Genomic DNA, 23,487 nt, shown 5'->3' on the forward strand with positions numbered 1-23,487 from the left:
ATAAATAAATAAACAAAAGATTAACTTCCCAATAGTTCAACCTACTGGGAAGAATAAATTTTTCCAGAATAAAATACATTTGAATCTGATACTCTCCAACATAATCTGATATTCTTTTATATGATGCACACAGCTGTGCTTACCAAGAACAGGTCCTAAGAATATAACTGTTTTATTACATCAGAAAATATTCGACTGTGGTCTCCACTCCAAGAAAGGTGCCGTGTGCAAAAGTCACAATGTTCTTTAAAGCAGCCTGAATCCAGACAGAGGATAATGTGGAGTGGCCAGGGGAAGGACGCCTGAAAGGCCTCTATCATCTGCTATGCAAGACCATAAGGGGGTTCTTTGAACATAGCAACAACAGGAGGTGTGATATTGATCGCAGCTAAATTTAATTGGAAAATAAATAATGAGACCTTCACTTTCCTAATTTTTCATGAAGAAACACAGCATGGATTCACTGCACAACACAATCCTTTAAGGAATCCTACCAACTTGAAATCAAGACCATTTCTCTCGAATATAAGTCCCTGCATGCAAATACTATAACTATATGTTTTTGTTGGGTTTGGGGTGCTTAAATGGGGTACTAAATATTTTCTAATATTTGGGTATTAAATCTTTTCTAATTTTCTAATATGAACCTTTTCCCCTCAACTAGAAATGTGTGGTGATTTTTTCTATAATTTAACTATTTCCATCATTTGGAATCATATAGTGACTTCCACTATAATCCTGTGTTATTGAACTATGCACATATTTATAATAGTATTTTCTTACTGACATAAATTGATAGCTAAATTTTATATTAACATGTATGCCTTTATTTAGTCAGAATTTGGATTCAGTGAATGCAGTTTTTAAAAGGTACAATTTAAAACTTAAATTAAAAAAACTTTAAAATAAAATTTTGTAACACTATAAAAATTAAAATTTTGTTATGTTTCTGCTTTAAAATAAAAAGAGTATGAGGTACAGTTGGAATACATGAGAAGTAGTTTTGATTTTTAAAATCTAAACTTTACAGATAAGCTGCAAACCAAACTCTTTAATAACATAATCACCAGAAACCACCAGAAATATACAGAGTCATTATTTCTCAGCCTTTCTTCAACTACTGAATCTGTGGTGAATACTGGGCCACAGGACGAAGACTTTGTACGCACAGTACAAAAAGAAGTAGAACATCATGGGCAATGAAAGGAGCAAATCAGATCATTTATTTTCATTCTTAATTTTAACTTTCGATTTCAGTGAGGGTTTTTTCCCTCATTGAAATGGATGCATACTAGAAATGGATGCATATTATCTGTATGTGGAAACCTTGGTTTAAAAAATTAGCTTTCAACCTAGAGATTAATTCCTTTCAATTATCAGACAACTAAATCATTCTTCAATGATCCTGTCAATTAATGCCATCCCTTCTAATAAGGAAAAATTGTTCAAAACTAATGTGTGGGGTAGAAAAAAAATCAAAGTAATCAATTCCTGTCAGCACAAAGCAGGAGTGAGAAGCGTTGTTTTCACAAAGATGTATTAAGAGAATATGAAAATAAATTTCAAAATTATGTACCGGACCATACTGCCAGCCAAGTTCAATTTTATTCATAACCCAGAGTTCATGGATATTCTCTGCCAGTCTTTCTCTTATCCTCTCAAGGTGAGGAGGCAACACGATCTAAAATTTAAAAAGAAAGAATAAACAAGGGGGGGACACCGTAAATATATGTAAAAACAGCAATACTAATTTTCCTTTCTGTAAAATGAATAAAACTATCTCTTAAACTATTAAGATGTAATGAGAGATGTGGGTTTCTAATTATCTAGCATAACAGTTGTAAAACTATAACTAGGGACATGCTGTAGTTAAACTTTTTGGATCTTTCTTTGGGGGAGGACATGTTGGGTTGGCAAGTAAATTTATTAATAAAGTTTAGGAACAAAACAGTGTTAGTGGGGGAAGCAACAATTAAGAAGGATGTCTGAGTGGACATGAGTAAATATAACACAGTTGTGTATTATTTTAAAATATAAATCATCCCCCAAATTCTTGTGCCAACCTGATCAGTATGCACAGACCATAAGGAAGGCAATTCAGTGTCCAGAGGATAATCCAGTGTCTCTCTGAATTCCTAATATAACTTTGCTCTGTTTCTTTCCCCCACACACTTTCTTTCAACACTGTGATTAACAAAGTTGTTCATGATGATTCGTTACAGGCACTCAAAATTCCAATCCCAACCCTACCACCACTGTCACTCTCCCTCCACCACTGTCTCCATTTTCCTCACCACCCTTCAAGCCTGCCCTTGCAGCAGGCCCACAAAAATCTATTTGATATTGCTTGTCACTAATAAACGACTAACAGAATAATCAAGAAATATTTCCTTAGAAGAAAATTTATAAAAACTGTTATGTCTCACCAGGGAGACATTAAGTCCTTGTCTGAGGATTTACTAATCTGTTGTTGCAAGTTAAGCCTTCTGTATTAATACTTTTTGTTAGTCAATATTGTTTGGATTCTGCATTACATCCCATGCAATCTGGTGTGCTGCTACTGGGTGACAATATTGTGGAGTTTGGAGATATCACGCAGCCATAAATGTGGCAGTACACTCAGAAAAAACAGAATATTTACCTATGCCCACGTCCCACCACCACCACCAGGTAACTTCACCTACCAGCTTTTTTTCTGGGAACTCATAAAAACATCTCAAAAGAGATCAACTAGTCACCAACATTTCTCTGTTGCTTTTATGAAATAAATGTCCAAGGAAAATGTATTTCCATGATCCCATTAAAAAGAGGAAGTTCACTTAACCTCTTCATAGAAAACTGAAAAATGGTTTTCAAAGTGAGTGGCTGTTGTTTTTTTTTTAATGTCTGAGGATATACTCTCTTGTTACCTCACATTTAGCCTCACACCAAAGCAAGCAAGCTAATGTGTATGGCCCACTGCTGGAGGCAAACTTTCTTCTGGAGTGTGCCCCATTGCTTTATTTCCAAAAACAGTGGTGGTTATCTAGCAGGGTCTCAGAAAATCCTAAATTTCTTACCACTGCATCATCCAATTGTGCTTGTCAGTCTATTTTTATTCTTCTAATTTTGTTTACTGCTGAAATTTGGTAAAGCTAGATATCCCAACACCTTGCAAGGACTGTGAACAAAGCTTATTTATGTTACTATGAAGACACAGAAAGTTAGCATGGAGAAAAAAAAAGATATTTGATTCAAAAGGTAAAACAAGTTTTCACTAAACAATTGAAGCTTCTGAGGCCTTCTATTAATTCAACTTCAGATGTGAGAAGCAAACCCCTTGCTCTTCTAAAAAACTAATAAACGAGCAACAGGACCAGCCTTACTGAAGCAACTTCACCACCTAAAGGAAGCAATGTTGAATTCATTTTCTGCGTCAGAATATTTTTTCTTTTACGGAACTGAGAGGCAAAAATAATGGCTAACATTGGGAGTCAGTGTTATGCTAGGTGTTATGCTAAAGTGTTCATTATTAACTATGACAAACGTTGCACTGCAATCCACACGTTCTCAAGTTTCCAAAACGGGCATTAGATACACACTAAAGCACTGAGCCTCCAGCCCATAATTTTGATCTCTACCCAAGAAAAAGGGCGACTGAATTACTCAAAAAAAGTGTCAATGTATCAAAATGGGGAAAGAAATGTATAACTAAGTCTACATAAAAAAAATTCTAAGGGTCTGAAAGATAATACAGGGGGTACAACATTTGCCATGCACATGGCCAACCTGTGTTCAATCTCTGGCACCCCATTGGGTTCCTTGAACACTGCCAGAAATAATCCCTGAATGCAGATCCAGGAGTAACCCCTGACCACTGCGAGATATGGCCCTCAAACCAATAATCACTGTCACTGTCATCCCGTTGCTCATCAATTTGCTCGAGTAGGCACCAGTAACGTCTCCATTGTGAGACTCGTTGTCACTGTTTTTGGCATATTGAATACACCATGGGTAGTTTGCCAGGCTCTGCCGTGCGGGCGAGATACTCTCAGTAGCTTGCCGGCTCTCCAAACCAATAATAAATAAATAAAAAGTATTCTAAGTGAACATGTATAACCTACGTTTGGGATCAATTAGTGCATGATAGAATCAATATGGTGACTTAAGACTCCCCTTAAAACAACAGCAGTAACAAAAAAACAGGATAGAATAGAAAACAGATGAATGAACCTGGTAAGAGTCAACATTATTTTACAAAACATGCTCCCCTATGCCTATCAATTGCACCACTACGAAGTGCACTTGTGTCAGGGCTAGTGAGAAGAGTTTGAAAGGCATTGTCTAGAACAGCAATACAAACGGTCGCCAACTGAGTTCATTGAGTACCTGGCTGGTGTCCACAGGGACTGGCGTAAAGGCAGCTTGCGTCAGGGGCACCGTAGGGCCCAGGAGGTCCCGTGTATACGTTCTTTCTTGCTTGTACTCTCGACTGTGCTCCACTTTCAACTTTTCTTTTGGCAGAACAGCTTCATAACATGGTGCATAACCAGGCGGAGGAAGGAATTTAAATTCCCCATGTCTTCCTCCAAGTAGAAAGCGTACCCTAAAAGTGATGCTGGGGGTGAGTTTCATCTCTGGGTACGTATAAGTTTCCCATCAATCAAACACAAAGTAGGAATTATAAATAGCAAACTAATGTCATTAGAAGCCATATTTAACCCCTCTGAGGTACTATCATAATGCCTGCACCTTTGAGCCTAAGGGTTTATAATCCAAAAAGGTAAAAGCTAATTAAACTGTGTTAATAAATCAATGAAGAGTTATTATTCACTAAAGAATTAGCAAGAGTACACGTGACCTGTTATGTGAATAAAGCACTTGACCATTTAAGTGTTCAAATAATCCGCAAAGAAAAATTTAAATGATCTACCTACTGACATTAAATTATAGATCAAGACAAAGTATAATTAATAGAAAAAAATCACTTTTTAGTGCCCCAATTTCCCCCCAAATTTCCTTAAAGTAGATATAAATGGCACTTTCATTTGATAAAGTTTATCTTTTACTCTTAGCAATAACGAAAATATTGGCATACTATTTTATACATGACAGTTATTTAATTAAATTTTTTATCTAAGTTCCACTGAACATAACTTTCTCTTTTTTTAGGGGGGGCTTGGGGCCACACCCATCGGTACTCAGACATTATTTCAGGCCTGCCTCAGGAATTACTCCTGGTGGTGCTAGGGGGACCATATGGAATGCTGTGGATTGAACAGGGTCGGTCACATTCCAACCCTGATGCAAGCTCCTTCCCTGATGCACTATTTCTTTAGCCTGAATATAACTTTTTGAAACAAAACTAACTGATAGAATTTTTTTTTGGATTCTGAACTTAGAAAAGTAAATTCAAATTTTATTGGCCTTATAATTTGTTTTTAGACCTTATAGTTCCTTTTTAATTATTATTTGTATTTAATTCTAGAACAATAAAATAAATAAGTGAAAATCATAAAGCAAACTCAGAGGTGGCACAAAAAACAAAAAGTATTCCAGAAACTTGTAGAACAAGTTTTTGTACAGTTTCACCCCAATGGGGGAAAAGGGACTCTTGCAAGCAAGGTCTTAACCCCTGTACTATCTGTCCAGGTTCAAATCACTGTTTATATCACTCCAAAGAAATTTCTGTCATTTATATCACTCCATTGAAATTTCTCTTTCAGATCTGGAGAGACAATAGAGTAGCAAATGCATTTTATTAAACACAAATTTAAAGAATCAGGATTTGCAAAGTTTTCGAGAGTTGAGTTATACATCCAATAGCCTAGCACCAATCCCACCGCAGCCAACCTGCGGTGTTCCCAAATATCCCACCTCGCCTGCCCACCACCCTCGACAGGCACACTTTAAAGTTTTGCTGGATCTCATGTTTTCAGTGTTGTGGACTCTGTGGTTTGGTGATAAGAAGGTGCTTTTACTGCTTGTGGGAGACCAAGTTCAATCCCTAGCAGTGCATATGAGCACCAGTGGGCATGACTCTGAGCACAGAGCTAGAAGGAAGCCCTAAGCTCAAAGGTAAGGCCAGCCTCCACTGCCCAATAAATAATCTCAAATAAATAAATACATGAATAAACCTTTTCTTAAAAAAAAAAACACCTTCTATTTTCTCCTGGCTCTCTGTCTCTGTCTCACTGTCCTCTGTCTCTGTCTCTATCTCTGTCTGTCTGTCTGTCTCTCTCCACATATATATGTATGTATGTATGTTTCTCTTTTAATGGTGAGTAGAGAGGCCAGGGATATAGTTCAATGGCACAATGTTGCACATGGCATGTATGGTATGATCCCAGCCGCATTGAGCCTTCAGGAGTACGCCCTGAATACTGCCAGGTGATGCCCACCTCTACCTCACCACACTAACAAAAGAAACCATATGTAATGTTGACTGAAGGAAATTAACAAGTGTGACAGACAGAGGGCAATACAGAAATGGAGGCATCTCAACCAAATCAACAGCAGCAAATTATGACTTTCTGCAGGAACTAGGGGCTTAGTGGGGGAAGAGGGAAATTATGAGGAAAATGAAAATTAATAAATAGCAAATAAAAGAAAACAAAAGCTGTTTTGAAAGCAATTATTTCTCCTTATAATTTTTAAAGTAAATTTAAAGGAACATGGTGTGAGGAAAAAATTAGTAAACTGCATATATTTAAATGATAGTTAAATAACAGATTATGCTGACAAGGCATTCAGTTTCAATATCTCCCTCCTTGGGTGTTTCACCTCCTTCTTCAAGGAACAGGCAACATGTTTTTTCCAGGAGTGAGAAGGAAGGAGAAAGGAAGCAGGATAAAGAGTCTTTGGTGAAAGCATGAAAAGTGAAAGGAACAGCAAAACAACAGAGAAATACTAACTTTATTCCTGCAGAGAAACTCACAACAGGAAAGAAGAGGCCATCAATGTTGAAATTCTCAAACATTCCTTGAACAGGCTGTCCATTAATTCGGAATGAAATACTAGGGGCACTTAGATCTAAACAGCAGCTGATGACGTCATCCGTTCTTAACAGATGCTGGTTTGGTGAACTTACAGTACGAGCAATACAACCTATGGGGCAAACATTAAGGAAGAAAATGCATTTTTTAAAAAAAATATCAGGACATCATCTTCACAATTAAAGCAAAAGATGTGAATAGCTGGTGATAAATCAATGCACGATGACAATGTATAATACAATAGAAAACCATAATAATGATTTTTAATGTCACATTTCAGGAATTATACATTATCTCAGAACTAATAAGAGAAAGATATGAGAAGAAAATATCCAGAGTTCAAGTGGCTACTTTACCACCTACTATTTGTTTGACCATCAGCAAATTACTTACCCTCTCTCATTCTTGATTTCCTGTAAACTAAATGTCATTGCCTTGTGGAGTTTTTATGATTAAATTAATGGCTGATAAGAACAGACTCAGACATAGCAGTATTTCATGTCAGTCCCCTTTGCAAATAGAAAATCCTTCTTATTTAAAAAATAAAAAATACATAAGAAAATAATTCCTGTTATATTTGTCAGAGGAAAATTATATGCCAATTGGTTTGCTGTTGTTTTGCAATTGTTTTTAAAGATCTAGTTCAGCTTCTGAAGTATAGAATTTGAGGCATAAAAATGACATTTGATAAATGTATTTTTAACCAGTTATTTATGCTTTATTTCTGGTATGTATATACTACTTTCATGTGTGTAATTCTTAGCTTTACAAGTATGTAGTCCATTTACTTATAATTTATATGTTCCATAAGAATCTCTTCTTCTGGGGGGGGACCCACACTTGGTGGTGCTAGGGATTCGTTCTTGGTGGTGCTTAGAGGATCATGCTGTGTGGGGGTTATGTCCAGGTCTCCTACATGCAAAGCATGCACTCCAGTCCTCTGAACTACCTCCTGGACTAGATTTGAACTTTTTATTTATTTATTAGTTGTTTTTAATGTATTTAAGATTGTATTTTAAATGTACTTTTATTGCTATTTATTCAGCCACTGATTAAACTGACTGAAACTGGCATGAACTCCACATTACTTTTTTTAAAAAAATTTTTTATTAAATATCTAAGAGTTAGACCATTCCATTGCATAGCTGTTCGTGATTGGGTTTCGATGATACAATTACCCACCCCTCCACCAGTGTACATTTCCCTCCACCAATGTCCCCCATTTTCCTTCCAACACCCCCGTTACCCCATCCTGTCTCTATGGCAGGCATTTCCTTCCTCCCCCTGACCCTTGCATTATAGTTTGCAATGCAGGTACTTGGAGGTCATCACTTTTGTTCAGGGTGTTCAGTATTTTTATTCGGAAGGTAAAGCTGGACTGCCTTTTTTAACTGGGTGGCAGCTTTGGGGTGTGTATGTAACTGTTGAGGCTTCTAGAAGTGCAGGGAAGTGGGGGGAGGTAGCCCATCCCAACCCCAAGAAAGCCTGGAGACTACAGTCACAAAAGCTGCATGTCTGAGTTTTCAACAAGTTATAACTCGGTGAGGTCCGTCCTGAGATGGTGTAGTCCATCTCAGGGCATGGTGGAAACTTTGAACTGTGGAAGCAAGTGGCTGCCAGGAACTCTGCTTGGATGTGCACAAGGCTGACCTGCCCCCGGCTGACCTGCCCCCCTTCGATTTAAACTGGTCTCTTCATTCTTACATGGTTAACTGAGGCTTTTGATCTCTTTTGGCATTTGTTTATGAGTTTCTGAAACAAGGTTGATAAATAAGCTTACATAGCTGAACTGGAGGTAGTTTGTGGGTGTGGCTCCCATATAACTAACTTTTGGTCATTTAATTTCTTGGGAAACTTGGTCCCGAGTTGTAGGGGTCTGGTCAGAAGTACAGTGGCAGTTTGGGGTACCAGGAAGCCTGGAGGCACCATCAGGCTGCTGATGCACTCACCCCGTGAATACTGGTGGGCCTACTGCAGCACCATACCCGCATGTGAACTTTGTAAATCAGTTATATAGTATTCTGTGATTTCATTTATTTATTTATTCGCAGTCACGGAAGAACCTGGCAAGCTCCGCATGGTGTATTTGATATGCCAAATACAGTAACAACAACAGGTCTCATTCCCCTGACCCTGAAAGAGCCTCCACTTGTTGCAAAAGATGAGTAAAGAGAGGCTGCTAAAATCTCAGGGCTGGGACAAATGGAGACGTTACTGGTGCCCGTTCAAGCAAATCAATGAACAATGGGATGGCATTGATACAGTGATATTTATGCTTTGGTTTTGCGGCCACACCCGGCAGTGCTCAGGACTTACTGCTGGCTCTGCACTCAGGGATCACTCCTTTCAGGCACAGGGGACCATAGTGAGAGCCGGGGATCAAACTTGGGTCAGTCCCATGCTAGGCAACCACCATACTTGCAGTACTAACTCTCCAGTATATTTTTTAATAAATTTTATTTGTTGCTCTGGTCAACTCTGGCCTAAATACATTCTGATTGAACCAGAATTCCTTTGCTAGGTAGTCCTATGAGGACACTGGAAGATAAGAAAATAAGGTTCTCCCAGACATTCATACTCACAAACAAAAATTACCATTTTGAGCAAAGACAAAAAAATTAAACCTTAGGATACAGGCGTTGCCTTTGTATAATACCTTCAAAAATATATATATATATATATCCAGCAATTCAAGATTTTCACAAACCACTGTGAGCCTAAATGCCAAGCTTGGAGCAGATCTACTTTTAAAAGTGTGAACATTATTACCAATATCTAAATATGCAAGTAATAATCTCACTACCAAGTACTTCTATATTCTCTAAATAAAAATAAATGATATAAAGGTAATGCAGTCATATAAAGGTAATAAAGTAAAGCTAAATCCTGTTTTGTCAGGATTAAAAGCTGATAAAATATTATTTCACTGATAACATAATATAAATGTATTATTTTATCTTAGAGTTTGCATTAATAAGATTAGAGACTAAGCAAGAGTCTACGCAATAAACTGTTTGTATAAACACTGAAACAAATAGGTAAGATAAATACATTCAGTAGTGAACAACTGCAAGTCCAGTTTTCACAGCCCTCAAATTGATGGAGCCATTTAGAAACATTTTCAGATAAGAACATATTTAACCCATTTGGGAGTTAGTTACATTATTGTTCTTTGCATAGCCAGAAAGGAAGATGGCTCTTCATTCTGATTTACAAGTTCTAAATTATAAATTTGCACCCAAATCTCCTACGCTGTTCATTGAGATCCTTCCATACTTCTATATTTAAATTCTCCAAAAGGAAATTCATCATATTTTTTCCCCTTTTTTTTTCTTATACACACATTGAGTGTGGTAAATGCACAAAGAAGGAAGGCAATTATATAGAAAATTTAAATTGAAAAGAATAAATAAAGACATTGCTCAAAAGTTTGGTTTCAAAGAACATTTCTACTGCAACACACTAAATGGGAAAAAATGTGCTCTCACCAAAAACTCGATCCTTAGTCTTTTCAATTCAATTTTAACAACATGTAAAAAGAAAAGGGGCATATTTCCAAGATGATCTGAATTACTATAAATTTGACCTTCAGAAGTAAATCAGAAGTCAATGTGTTTACATTTGATTTTGTAGATCTAAAATTAGCAAACCATTTACTAGATTCCAGTGACTTGGGATGACATACCTTTCAATTCCATCTATACTAAAGCACATATTTTCCAGCATTGAAGTCATTTTTGTGGCTTATTTGCGAACCAAAATACCACTTCTAAATACACTGTTCATAAGCAATATAGTCCTTTGGTAAGATACTACAATTTTAAACATTTTCTTTTTTCCCTATGAAATTTTGTTCTTTACATTTTTACTCATCAGTTTTCAATGACAAATTTCTGGATAATGAAGGAATGCTTTTAAAATAAGAAATCACAAGAAGACATTCAACCTAAGAAGTACCAAGAACTCTCATGAGAACAGAACATGGACAAAAAGATTTCCTTCAAACATTTTTTGATCATTACTTTAAAAGAAAGTTATTTATAACAAGCAATATAAAATAAATTACTGAGGGACTACTATGCTGCTAGACTTAAAGGGTGGTTGGAAAAACTGGAGATAATGGTGATGGGAATGAGCAATGTTGGTGGGATTGGCGTTGGTATATTGAATGTCTGTAACAAATCACCATGAACAACTTTGTAAACCAGAGCATTTATATAAAGTATAAAGGAATATAAAAATAATTTTAAAAAAAGATTTCCTTCAGGTATGTTGTTAAGAAAATTCATAGCCCTTACCTGACCAAAGATGAAGACCATCAAATCCATATGAAAAGAGATCATCTCCAACACCATTTCCACCCCATTCCTCACCGCCGCCAGGGTATGGAGAATAACCTTCAGTGGAAGCCCAGCCCACTCGCAGATGAGTTGCTTCTGCTGTCACAAATGGCTGTGTATGGTCCACCATCAACTCATAGTACCATTTCTTATACTGAGCAGAACCTTCACTGACGCCCAGAAAAATATTGGGTCTCATGCTTTAAAGAGATAAAGATATCACATGAGAACATCCAGAAAAATTTTTCAGAGTTTTATTTGCATCTCACTATTTTAAACATGAGTCCTTCCCTCATACGTGGCAAATCGAGGGTGTTTCCTCTTATACCAAAAAACTATTAAAAAGAATCAAAGATAACATGTAATGACAGCGAGTATCACTCTTACCATTCAGTGAATGGTGTTCGCTTCTTTTATTACTTGTATCACTAGATACAGGTATCACTAGAATATCAGTATCAGTAGTCTAATACTATTTTTTTCTCAGTTTGTCTACAGCATATTTTACACTGTTTACTATATTGAGGATGAAACAGTATAAGGGAATTTAAAACTAGTGGTATTATTAATCTGGGATGCACAATAAGTATTTTAAACTAAGTTTTGAGTCATGATGAATTAGCAGCAAATCAAGTTAGTGAAGGAAATACAGTGGATAATTTGCTTTGTTATTCACCTTACCTTGCTGTGAACAGAATTTCCAGTTACGCATATGTAAATACACTCTATAGGGAGAGTTATGCTCTATATTATATTATAGTTGTAGTTATAAATATAGTTAGATTCTATATTAAACCAAAGGTCTCAGGAATTTCTACTCATTAATTGCAACTGAAGGGAGTTTCCCAAGCAATCCTGCTTAAAAACAATGCATAAATATATAGAAATTCCTTACATTTTTGTTAAACAGATTCAAGTATTGAGTGTTTCCTAGATAACTGGTACATGTAGTGCATAAAAGTCATTATGCTTGCACTTAACAATGTCTTAATTATAGGTTGTATTTATTATAGTCACCATTGTTGTTTATTAAAAGGAAGATAGCATGACACAATGTAAGTTGCATTTTTGTACATTTATAGTCCTAATGTGCTTGAGCAAATCGATGAACAACAGGACGACAGTGCATAGTCCTAGTACTTTAATTTATATAATGTGAATAATTGTCGTACCTGGTAAAAAAATATATATATATAATGTCTGAAAAGCATTTAGTAGAGCAGTTAGGACACAATACTCAGTGAATATATGATCTCTTAGAAGGCAGAGCCAATTGAAAATATTTTAGAACTTCTTGTGAATCTATAAATAATATCCTTTGATATCAGATATGAATATTTTGATCCTAACTTATTTTTATTATAAAGTCAGGGCATTTAAAAGATGATACTAAAGAATGTAGTGTTTTTATATTTTTAAGAAGGCATAACATGTAATTATATACAACTATATGACTGTACAATTGTCACTCGCTCCTAAAAATGTGAAAGATATCCTAAGTGCATATGAATGTGAACAAAACTTCAAATGTAATTATTTGTGATAAATATATATTTTTCTCAATTCATCTATTATTATGTCAACTTTCAGTAGAAAATCCTTATACTGCTCAATAGAAAAATAAATAAAAGCTATTTAAAGAATTATTTAATAATGTAAAAATGCTTTTTTAGTTTATGATACTATCCAGAGTGTATGATCATAATTATATATTAGTACCAGCAAAATTGTGACTCTAGATGTTCTCATCAACTTATCAACTGTTATTTTACCTCTGCTACTAGAATTCACAACCTATGAAGTAATGCATTTTATTTGGGTGTTTAAAGTATGTAATTCAGGAATTGTTGACATTGGGTTAATCCCTTTTTTTCTAGTTGTGTTTTATGAAGCAAAACAATCTCATATGTCAGCACAAAAATAAAATAACAAAATGGGGCTGTTTTCAAGTATTTTATAAAATGCAATGTTTTCCTTAAACTACATTAAGAAATAGGACCTCCCATATATCTATCAGCTCAGGCATTTGAGGAATGATAGAACGGACATAAAAGATGGTAACAAAACAGTCCATAAAATGTCTTAGCTCCAGAGTTTAAATCAAATCCCTTTGTTATGCTGCCAGTTCTGTGTCTTTGTCTATCTCAGTCTACCTGCTGACGTGATTCACAAGGCGAGTCTGCAGTAACAGATCTCTTCCGGGCAGGAGATTGTCACAGATGAGATGCTGGTTAGAACGGACCGCCACTCCATGGCAAACGCAGAGGGAGCACAGCACGTCTAGAACCTGGGAAGGGAAACTCCGTGTCAAATTTTCAAGTACTTTGAGTAAGTTTCACAAAGACTAAAACAGACCCTCCTTTTACTTCTGACGGAGTCATTTCAATATAAAAGCAGAACGTTCACTTATTTCATCACTTTCCTTCCCGCACAAATTGAAAAATGCCCATTCTCTCATTGACATTATCAATACACACCAAATCATATTGCCTGAACGTAACTTAGCAATGAAAACTTTAGTAAAAAAAAAAAAAAAAAACTGACACTCCATTTTCTGATTATTATCAATGCATATTTAATTTTTTCTAATCTTAGTTTTTTTTGGTATTTTTTTCTAATCTTAGTTTTAAAACATCTTTAAAGATTCCAGAATTTATTTGTGATAATAAAAATGTCTGGCTTACCTTATGATTTCTTCCATGCTTGTCTAAAAGTGAAATAATGGATTTAATATGTCCTTCTTTAATAATATTTAGAGCTTCTGGGCTTTCTACTAATACACAGTGTAAAACTTCAAGAATACCTAAAGATGAAAAAAGAAAGGGAGGAAGCTGAAATTCCATCTACAATAATAGGTGAGGAAAAGGCAAAATGGTACAGTGATCCACTGTGGAAGGTATGAAAGAAGGTAAAGTACATTCCAGATCAAGTTTCTGGCCATTTCCTAAACAAGGAAAGTATAAACCTGAGAGAATTCTTCCCCAGAGCACTCACATTCCATTACTAAGTACAGGTGAGTGGGGAGAGGAACAGGGCAGGTAAGATGGGAACAATTTAGGAACCTTCCTGATATAAAAAATCTAATCCTACATGAATGCATCCTACACCATGAAGATTGTTACATTCTCTTTGAGACTTATAGTAGAAAAGGTCTCTTATTTTGTAAAATTCAAGACATCTAAAATTATTATGAAATATTATAAATATAACACTGTATCACTGTCATCCCATTGCTCATTGATTTACTTGAGTGAGCACCAGTAACATCTCCATTGTGAGACTTGTTGTTACTGTTTTTGGCATATCAAATATGCCATGGGTAGCTTGCCAGGCTCTATTTTGCAGGCAGGATACTCTTGTAGCTTGCTGGGCTCTCTGAGAGGGATGGAAGAATCAAACTCGGGTTGGCTGTGTGCAAAGCAAATGCCCTACCTGCTGTGCTATCGATAAGTCCATTATAAATATATTATTACCAAAACTGATTTTAAGAAGACTAATTTAAAATACTGAATTTTGAGGTATTAACCAGCAGAGATGAAATAATTTAGTTGATCCTTGAACTATGTGAGGATTATGGGCTACAAACCCCTTTACAGTCTAAGATATACCTATAATTCCCTTTCGCCCCCATTTTTTTTATTCAAGTAACATTGATTTAGTATTTTATGTTTCGTAAATACTTTTTTTACACTTCTTCGAAGGAAAGTTATCACACAACACCCACCACTGAAAAACAGATATCCCTACACTTCTATAATGCTCTACCTACATTCTTTACTCCCCCACGCCTTCCCTCATGTCAGTCTTGGTTCTGAGGTCCAGATACAATAATTTGTTTGGTTCCAATCCCATAACTTTGTTTCTTTAAAACTGACACATAGTGATATCATTTAGTATTTACTGTTCTCCTTCTGACTTAATTTACTTACTATAAAACCCTCAATCTCCTATACCTCCCTAATATCAAAAGCAAACAAAAACACCACTAACAAAGAAAACTATAGACCAATATCCCTGATGAACATGGATGTGAAGATCCTCAACAAAATATTAGCAAATAGAATCCAACAACTCATCAAAAAGATTATACACTACAATCAAGTGGGATTCATCCTGGGGATGGAAGGATGGTTTAACATTCGAAAATAAATCAACATAATCCACCATATCAAAAAGATAAAAACCATGTGATCATATCAATAGATGCAGAGGATGCATTTGACAAGATCCAGCACGCGTTTATGATGAAAACACTCGCCAAAATGGGTTTTGAAGGAACTTTCCTCAAAATAGTCAAAGCCATCTACCACAAAACTATCTCAAGCTTTATCCTCAATGGGGAAAAACTAAAGGCCTTCCCACTAAGATCAGGGACAAGACAAAGTTGCCCACTCTCACCACTTCTGTTCAATATAGTACTGGAAGTACTTGCAATAGCAGTTAGGCAAGAAAAATATATTAAGGGCATCCAGATAGGAAAGGAAGAAATCAAGCTCTCACTCTTCACTGATGATATGATACTATATCAAGAAAACCCTAAATCCTCTACCAAGAAACTCCTAGAAACAATAGACTTGTACAGTAAAGTTGCAGGCTATAAAATCAATATGGAAAGTCCATGGCTTTCCTATACGCAAATAGTGAGACAGAGGAAAGTGACATGAAAAAAGCAATCCCATTCACAATAATGCCACAGAAAATCAAGTACCACAGAATCAGCTTAAGTAAGGAGGTAAAAGACCCATACAAAGAAAACTACAAAACGTTACTCCAACAAATAAAAGAGGTCATGAGGAAATGGAAACATATCCCCTGCTCATATACTGGGAGAATTAACATTGTCAAAATGGCAATACTCCCCAAAGCATTATACAGATTCAATGTGATCCCTACAAGGATACCCATGATATTCTTCAAAGAAATAGATCAAATAGTCCTGAAACTCATTTGAAATGACAACCCCCCACGAATATCTAAAGCAATTCTTGGGAAAAAGAAGATGGGAGGCATCACCCTCCCCAACTTCAAACTCAACTACAAAGCAGTAACAGTTAAAACAGCATGGTACTGGTACAAAAGCACAGCAGCAGACCAATGGAACAGGATGGAATATCCTTACACACAACCCCAAATGTATGAACATATAATCTTTGGTAAGGGAGCAAGAAATGTGAAGTGGAGCAAGGGAAGCCTCTTAAACAAATGGTGCTGGCATAACTGGACAACCACATGCAAAATAATGGGCTTAGACCTCAACCTAACACCATGAACAAAAGTTAGATCAAAATGGATTAAAGACCTCAACATCAGACCAAAATCCATTAGGTACATTGAAGACAAGGTCGACAAAACTCTCCACGATATTGAAGCTATTGACGTGGTTTTATTATAACCACTGCATTCAATTCAACAAATTCAGAATGAGAATGGATTTTTTTGTCTGGATTTTTTTCTAAGTAATTGCCTAAGTTCATCCACCTCATCATTAATAAGTAAATGACACACCAAAAAGCAAAATAGTCACTCTCCATTAAGAACTTTTATAAAATAATGCCATGAACAGATTCTTTAGTAATTAATGTTTCTGGACATTCTTTGATAACAAAAAATAAATTTTAAAAAGAGAAATGTTGTAAGGTTTCTAGAATTTTCATTGCACAATACAGTAGTCAGCTTTATGGTAATTATGGCAAAAAAAACTATGATTAAAAAAGCTAAAGGTATCTTCAAAGATGACACACCACTGAGCATCCAAATGGAAACAGAGATAAACAAATGGGATTATATTAAACTAAGAAGCTTCTGCATTTCAAGATATATAGTAACCAAAATAGAAAGACAATCTACAGAATGGGAAAGGATATTCACCCAATATCCATCTGATAAGGGTTTGATATCAATGGTATATAAGGCACTCGTTGAACTCTACAAGAAGAAAACATCCAACCCCATCAGAAAATGGGGCGATGAAATGAACAGAAACTTTCCTAAGGAAGATATCCGAATGGCCAAAAGGCACATGAAAAAATGCTCCTCATCACTAGTCATCAGGGAGATGCAGATCAAAACAACAATAAGCTATCACTCACACCACAGAGACTGGCACACATCCAAAAGAACAAAAGCAACCGGTGTTGGCGTGGATGTGGGGAGAAAGGGACTCTCCTACACTGCTCGTGGGAATGCTGACTGATTAAGCCCTTTAGGAAAACAGTATGGACGCATCTCAAAAAATTAGAAATTGAGATTCCATTTGACCCAGCACTACAACTTCTGGGAATATATCTCAGAGAGGCAAAAAAAAGTATAGTCGAAATGACATCTGCATTTGTATGTTATTGCAGCACTGTTTATAACAGCAAGAATCTGGAAAAAACTCGAATGCCCGAGAAAAGATGACTTGTTAAATAAACTTTGGTACATCTACACAATGAAATACTATGCAGTGGTTAGAAAAGATGAAGTTATGAAATTTGCATACAAATGGATCAACAGGGAAAGGATCATGCTAAGTGAAATGAGTCAGAAAGAGAGAGACAGACATATAAAGATTGCACTCATCCATGGAATATAAAGCAACAAAATGGGAGACTAACACCCAAGAATCATCGAAGTAAGTACCAGGATATTTGTTCCATGGCTGAGAAGCCGAACACACATACTGGGGGAAAGGGCAGCCCAAACAGAGAAGAGACCACCAAGTAAAGGGAGTTTGGAGGATCTGCTCGAGATGGGAGATGTGTGCTGAAAGTAGACTATAGACGGTAAACGATGGCCACTCAATACCTCTATTGCAAACCACAACACACAAAAGGAGAGAGAGAGCAAAAGGGAACACCCTGCCACAGAGGCAGGGTGGGGGTTTGGATGGGGTGGGGGTTGGGGGGAGGGATACTGGGATGATTGGTGGTGGAGAATGGGCACTGGTGGAGGGATGGGTACTCGGTCATTATACAACTGAAACGCAGGCACAAAAGTTTGTAAGTCTACAACTGTACCTCATGGTGTTTCACTCATAAAAGATTTAAAAAAAACCCTCCATCTCCAATTATTGTTGCAAATAACAAACATTCATGTTTCATTATAGCTGGTGCATAAATGCCACATCTTTATCAACTCATCCATCACTGGGCATTTGGATACTCTGAAAATATATCTTGTCTATAAAATATATCTGTCTTCAAGGAACACATAAATTCATGTGTACCTTTTAATTGGTGCCTCAATATTTATTTGAATAGATACACAGGAATAGAACTGCTGGATAGTGTGACGACTTTAAGCATCTTGAGATTTTTCCATAATTATTTCCAGAGAGTTTAGATCAGTTTATATTCTTACCTACAAAGTAGTAGGGTTAACTTTTTATCCACTACATCACTGTCACTTGTTTCAGTCTTTGTTATATAGATTATTCCCAGAGAGTGAGACAATCACCGTATCACTGTCATCCCATTACTTGTAAAAAATTAAAGCTCGCCGAGGGGGCGAGTGCACTCGCGGGCTCTCTAGGCGGCTCTGTCTCACCGCCTGCGTCCGGTGCCCCAGAACCGCTGTGTGTGCTGTCAGTCGAGGGCAGGCGACGGAAGGAAGAAGGAAGAAGGCCAAACTGGTTGCTCGATCCGTTTATTTCATTCTCTCCCTCCGCTTCTCTCCCGCTCTCCTGGATCTCTCCCCGTGGATGTGCCCCGTGGATCTGGCTCGTGGATCTGGCTCATGGATCTGGCCCCCACCCCACTCTTACAGCCTAGTTAAATCTCCACAGCATCAGGGGGTTGGGGCGTACACATAGGTGTGGTCACCATCAATAGGGTAAGGTTCCTTTCCCTTAGGGGATGCTTCTCCTAGGACTTAATTCTCTTTCAGCAGGAGGATCCACCCAAGGGCGGAGTCCCATGAATGTGTTTCTCTTCTCCTCAGCCAGCAAACATATAAGAATTCATAATATTAATTATTTTGTATGGACACAATAAGAGATGCATTAAAGCTTATAGAATTGCTCTCCTGGGGCCATCTCAATCTCAGACTACAGTGCTCAGGCCAGATCAGTCTTTCCTATCCCTGGCAGGGTCCCAGCCTCATAATTACTATTGGATCATGACAGCATTTGTATATGATCAAGCTCTTAACTTATAGTTAAGAATTAGGCACTTTGGCCAGGCCCATCTCGATGCCAGGGTAGCACATAACTCACCGCTTGCCCTGGATCCTTCCTGTCCCACGTCGGGGACCCTACTTTGGGGTGCTAGGAACTGAGGGCAACTGAGGCTTAAGTGGAGAAAGCAGAGGCCCGGGAGGGAATATTCGAGGCCAATTAATTCCCAAGTTATAAAAACATAATATTGTCTTCTTGTGTCTATACAAAACAGTCATAGCTTTAAAGTAAATAATTCAAAAGGCACAAGAAGAGGAGAAAGGCAATATTAACTTATATAATATAAATTCAGTATCCTAGGAAGGTCTGACCTTGCAAATTAGCAGAGTCGGATTAAGGGAAAGCCGAGGATTAACTCTTTTGGGGAAGAGAGCATGGAGAAGTGATTATAGCTAAACAAAGGGATGGGAGAGATTCAGGAACACCTTGATGGGTGTGACTGGGGTAAGCCTAAACTCTGGGTAAAACCGGGACAAGCTACTTGTGGCAAGGAGGGAAAGGGCAAAGTAATGTCATCCTACAATTACTCATCAATTTTCTTGAGCGGGCACCAGTAACATCTCCATTGTGAGACTTGTTACTGTTTTTGGCATATCCAATATGCCACAGGTAGCTTGCCAGGCTCTGCTGTGTGGGCGGGATACTCTCGGTAGCTTGCCGGACTCTCCAAGAGGAGGCAGAGGAATCGAACCTGGATCAGCCACGTGCAAGGCAAACGCCCTAGCCACTGTGAAATTTTACTATGCAGTACCCTCAAACTAAGGAATAAGAAGAAATTTTTATATGTGTGTAAAACATCTGTTTGTCTTCTTCAGAGAACTGTATATATATATATATATATATATATGTATATATATATATATATACATATATATATATCATCATCCCAATTTTTTTTTTTTTGCTTTTTGGGTCACACCTGGCAATGCACAGGGGTTCCTCCTGGCTCTGCACTCAGGAATTACCCCTGGCTGTGCTCAGGGGACCATATGGGATGCTGGGATTCGAACCCAGGTCGGCCGCGTGCAAGGCAAACGCCCTACCCGCTGTGCTATCACTCTAGCCCCATCATCCCAATTTTGATGAGGTTATTTTTGTTGTTGAGTTGAATGTTTTTTTATATATCTTGATTATTAGTCTCTTTCTGATTACATAGATGTAAATATATTGTCTTCCATTCAACACAATGTCTTTTCATTTTACTGACAATTACTTTCGTTGTGCAAAACCAATTTTATTTGATGTAGTTCCAGTTTTTCTTCTTGTGTCCCTTGATGGACTTGAGTCCCAAAGACATCACTGAAATCAAGTTTGTTTCAGAGTTTTTATCTATGTTTTCCAGTATGCATTTTTGTTTTCAGGTCTTATATTCAATTCTTCCAATTGATATTTTGTCATTTTAAAAATTTTTGGTGTGAGGGCATGATCTAATCACAATCTTTTGCTATTCTACCTCTAATTCTAACCCCCCACTCACCCCCATCAGGTTTTATTGAGAGATCCTGCTTCACAAAGGTTTTAATTATAGAGCTTTTATGCATAAACTGTTTAATGCCACAACCCCCACTAGAGTGTATGCTTCCCTCCATCAATGTCCTAATTGTCCGTCTCATCAACCCTGACTTCCCCCTTTGGTAACTCACCTCTGTAGTTCTACTCTCAGGTTCTGTTACATGTAGATATTTAGATAACCCTCTTGTTTCACCTGTGTGGCAGCAAATCACATGGTTTCATCTTTATACAGAGCTGAGTAGTATCCCACTATTATTATATAGCACGGTATTTTTATCTATTCATCTGTTCTTGGACACTTAGGGGATTTTTAGATCTCAGCTTCTGTGAATACAGATGCAACACACATAGCACACATAGGAACAAAAAAAGGCTTTTCAAAATAGTGTTTGGTGTACGTTAAGACAGATGCCTAGAAATGGAATTTCTTGTATGGAAGGTTAATTTAATATTTGAAAAGTTTCCATACTATTTTCTAAAGAGGTTGAGGTGGGAAGATATATTCTGGCAGTCAAAAAGATAGAGGTATTTTGGGAATCTACCATAACGATGGCTATACAGCCTAATGCCTGGCTAATTCCACAGGTGGGCCTGTTTTTTTTGTTTTGTTTTGTTTTGTTTTGTTTTGTTTTTTGAGATACAGGGAGTGCAGATGACCATGAAAGACTAAACCCAATTAACCTCCCCCTCTATATTCTATTCAGGGAAAGAAGAGACCGTCAGCCACCAAGCTCCCCCAGAATCCTCCCCAGCAGTGAAGGGCTGAGTGTATTAGAAAGAACAATCTTCAAAGTATCCTAGGCACCATGAGGAAACAGTGCAGAGCCCTACCGGGAGGAGTGGATAAAGACAGGAGCTCTGAAGCCTCAACAAGGTATGCCCGTATATATAATCTCTGGTAAAGAACTTAGAAGCAAAATAGTGAGGTTGTTTACTGAGATCAAAGAAACAACAGAATGGATGACTAATGAAACACAAGAGGATATGAAAAAACAGTGGAACTGAAGGCAAATAAAACATAGGAGAAAATGAAAGCAGAAATAAGAGAACTATAAACAGAAATGCCATTAATTAAAAATTTGGTAGATGAAATGACAAACTCAGTGGGCGCCTGTAACAGTACAGTAACAACAGCTGAAGACAGAATCAGTGAGCTGAGGATGAGATGCAGAAAGGGAACAGCAAAGGATGGAAAACGTCCTCAAAATAACAAAGGGGCAGAACAACAGAGAACTATGAGATAAATTCAAGATTCAACTATGTGATAAATTCAACATAGTAATCATTGGAAAGAGAGACAACCCCGATGAGGTCGTAGCAGTTAAAAAAAGTTCCATTGCTAAAAAATGCCCAGTGCTAGAGAACGTAGGCATCCTGATCCAATAAACCCAAAAACTACCAGCTAAAACAGATCCTAATAAACACAAACTCCAAGACATATCCTAATCAGAATGACAAACACCATAAATAGTGATACAATACTGAAAGCAGTAAGATCAAATAAGGAGATTATACACAAAAGAGCATCCCTCAGATTTTCTAGCAGATGTATCTAATGAAACCTTCCACGTCCGAGGGCAATGGTTAGATAGAGTTTAAAAAAATTAACAAAATGGGGGCTTCACCAAGAATACTTGCCCAGCTAGACTCACATTCAGCTTGAAGGAATGATACACAAATTGATGAATAAACAACTGCACAGGAACTTCACAGACTCAAAACCAATCTTGAAAGAAAAACTCAAGAGGCTACTGTAGGCAAGATAAACCACACAAACACAACAGTCCTCTAAAGAAAGATGACACAAAATGCCATGAAAATAAGCTCTCTCAATGCTAATAATCTAAATGCACCAATTAAAAAACACAGGGTGGCAAAATAGATTAAAATACTGAATCCAATATTCTGCTGCATACAAGAAACACATTTGAATAGTCAGAGCAAACAAAGAACCAAAGTGATAGTCTGGAAAACAATTCTTTAAGTAAACAACTTTCAAAAAAGCCAGGGTTGGCATACTAGTATCTGGTGATACAGATTTTAGGCTGAAAAAGTTTACAAGGTAGTGAAGGTCTTTTCTTAATAATCAAAAGATACATACATCAAGAAGAAATTACACTCCTAAATGTATATGCACCCAATGATGGACCAGTAAAATACTTAAAACAATGACTAAGAGAATTCAAGAGGACATTACTAGAAACACAGCAGTAGTAATAGCATTTCAACACTGCCTTGTCATCCCTTGATAGATAAATGAGATTAAAACTCTGCAAGGAAATACAGGGTTTAAAAGATGAAAGAGAGGGAGCGAGTAGAGATATGCAGAATTTTTCATCCTCCAAAAGCAAAATATACATTTTTCTCTAGTGCACATGGGATATTATCTAAGATAGACCACATGCTGTGCCACAAAACATACCTCCATAAAATTAAGAGGATAGAGGTACCAACTTTTTTTTTTCAGACCAGGAGGCACTGAAAATAGAATTTAATCACACACAGA

General features: G+C 37.0%; 1 protein-coding gene across 1 annotated transcript in view; it reads right to left on the reverse strand.

The window, feature by feature from the left end:
* RYR2 (ryanodine receptor 2) overlaps nucleotides 1-23,487 on the reverse strand; it is a 762,156-nt gene that overhangs the window by 314,256 nt on the left and 424,413 nt on the right. The window contains exons 17-22 of the mRNA XM_055147039.1: nucleotides 13,999-14,117; nucleotides 13,468-13,601; nucleotides 11,273-11,514; nucleotides 6,894-7,086; nucleotides 4,369-4,585; nucleotides 1,577-1,681 (exon numbers count right to left, since the gene is read on the reverse strand). Coding sequence (XP_055003014.1) covers nucleotides 1,577-1,681; nucleotides 4,369-4,585; nucleotides 6,894-7,086; nucleotides 11,273-11,514; nucleotides 13,468-13,601; nucleotides 13,999-14,117 — 1,010 coding nt within the window. The remainder of the gene's footprint in view (nucleotides 1-1,576; nucleotides 1,682-4,368; nucleotides 4,586-6,893; nucleotides 7,087-11,272; nucleotides 11,515-13,467; nucleotides 13,602-13,998; nucleotides 14,118-23,487) is intronic.

This window comes from Sorex araneus, chromosome 9 (assembly GCF_027595985.1).
Source record: "Sorex araneus isolate mSorAra2 chromosome 9, mSorAra2.pri, whole genome shotgun sequence".
In the NCBI taxonomy this organism is placed as follows: domain Eukaryota; kingdom Metazoa; phylum Chordata; class Mammalia; order Eulipotyphla; family Soricidae; genus Sorex; species Sorex araneus.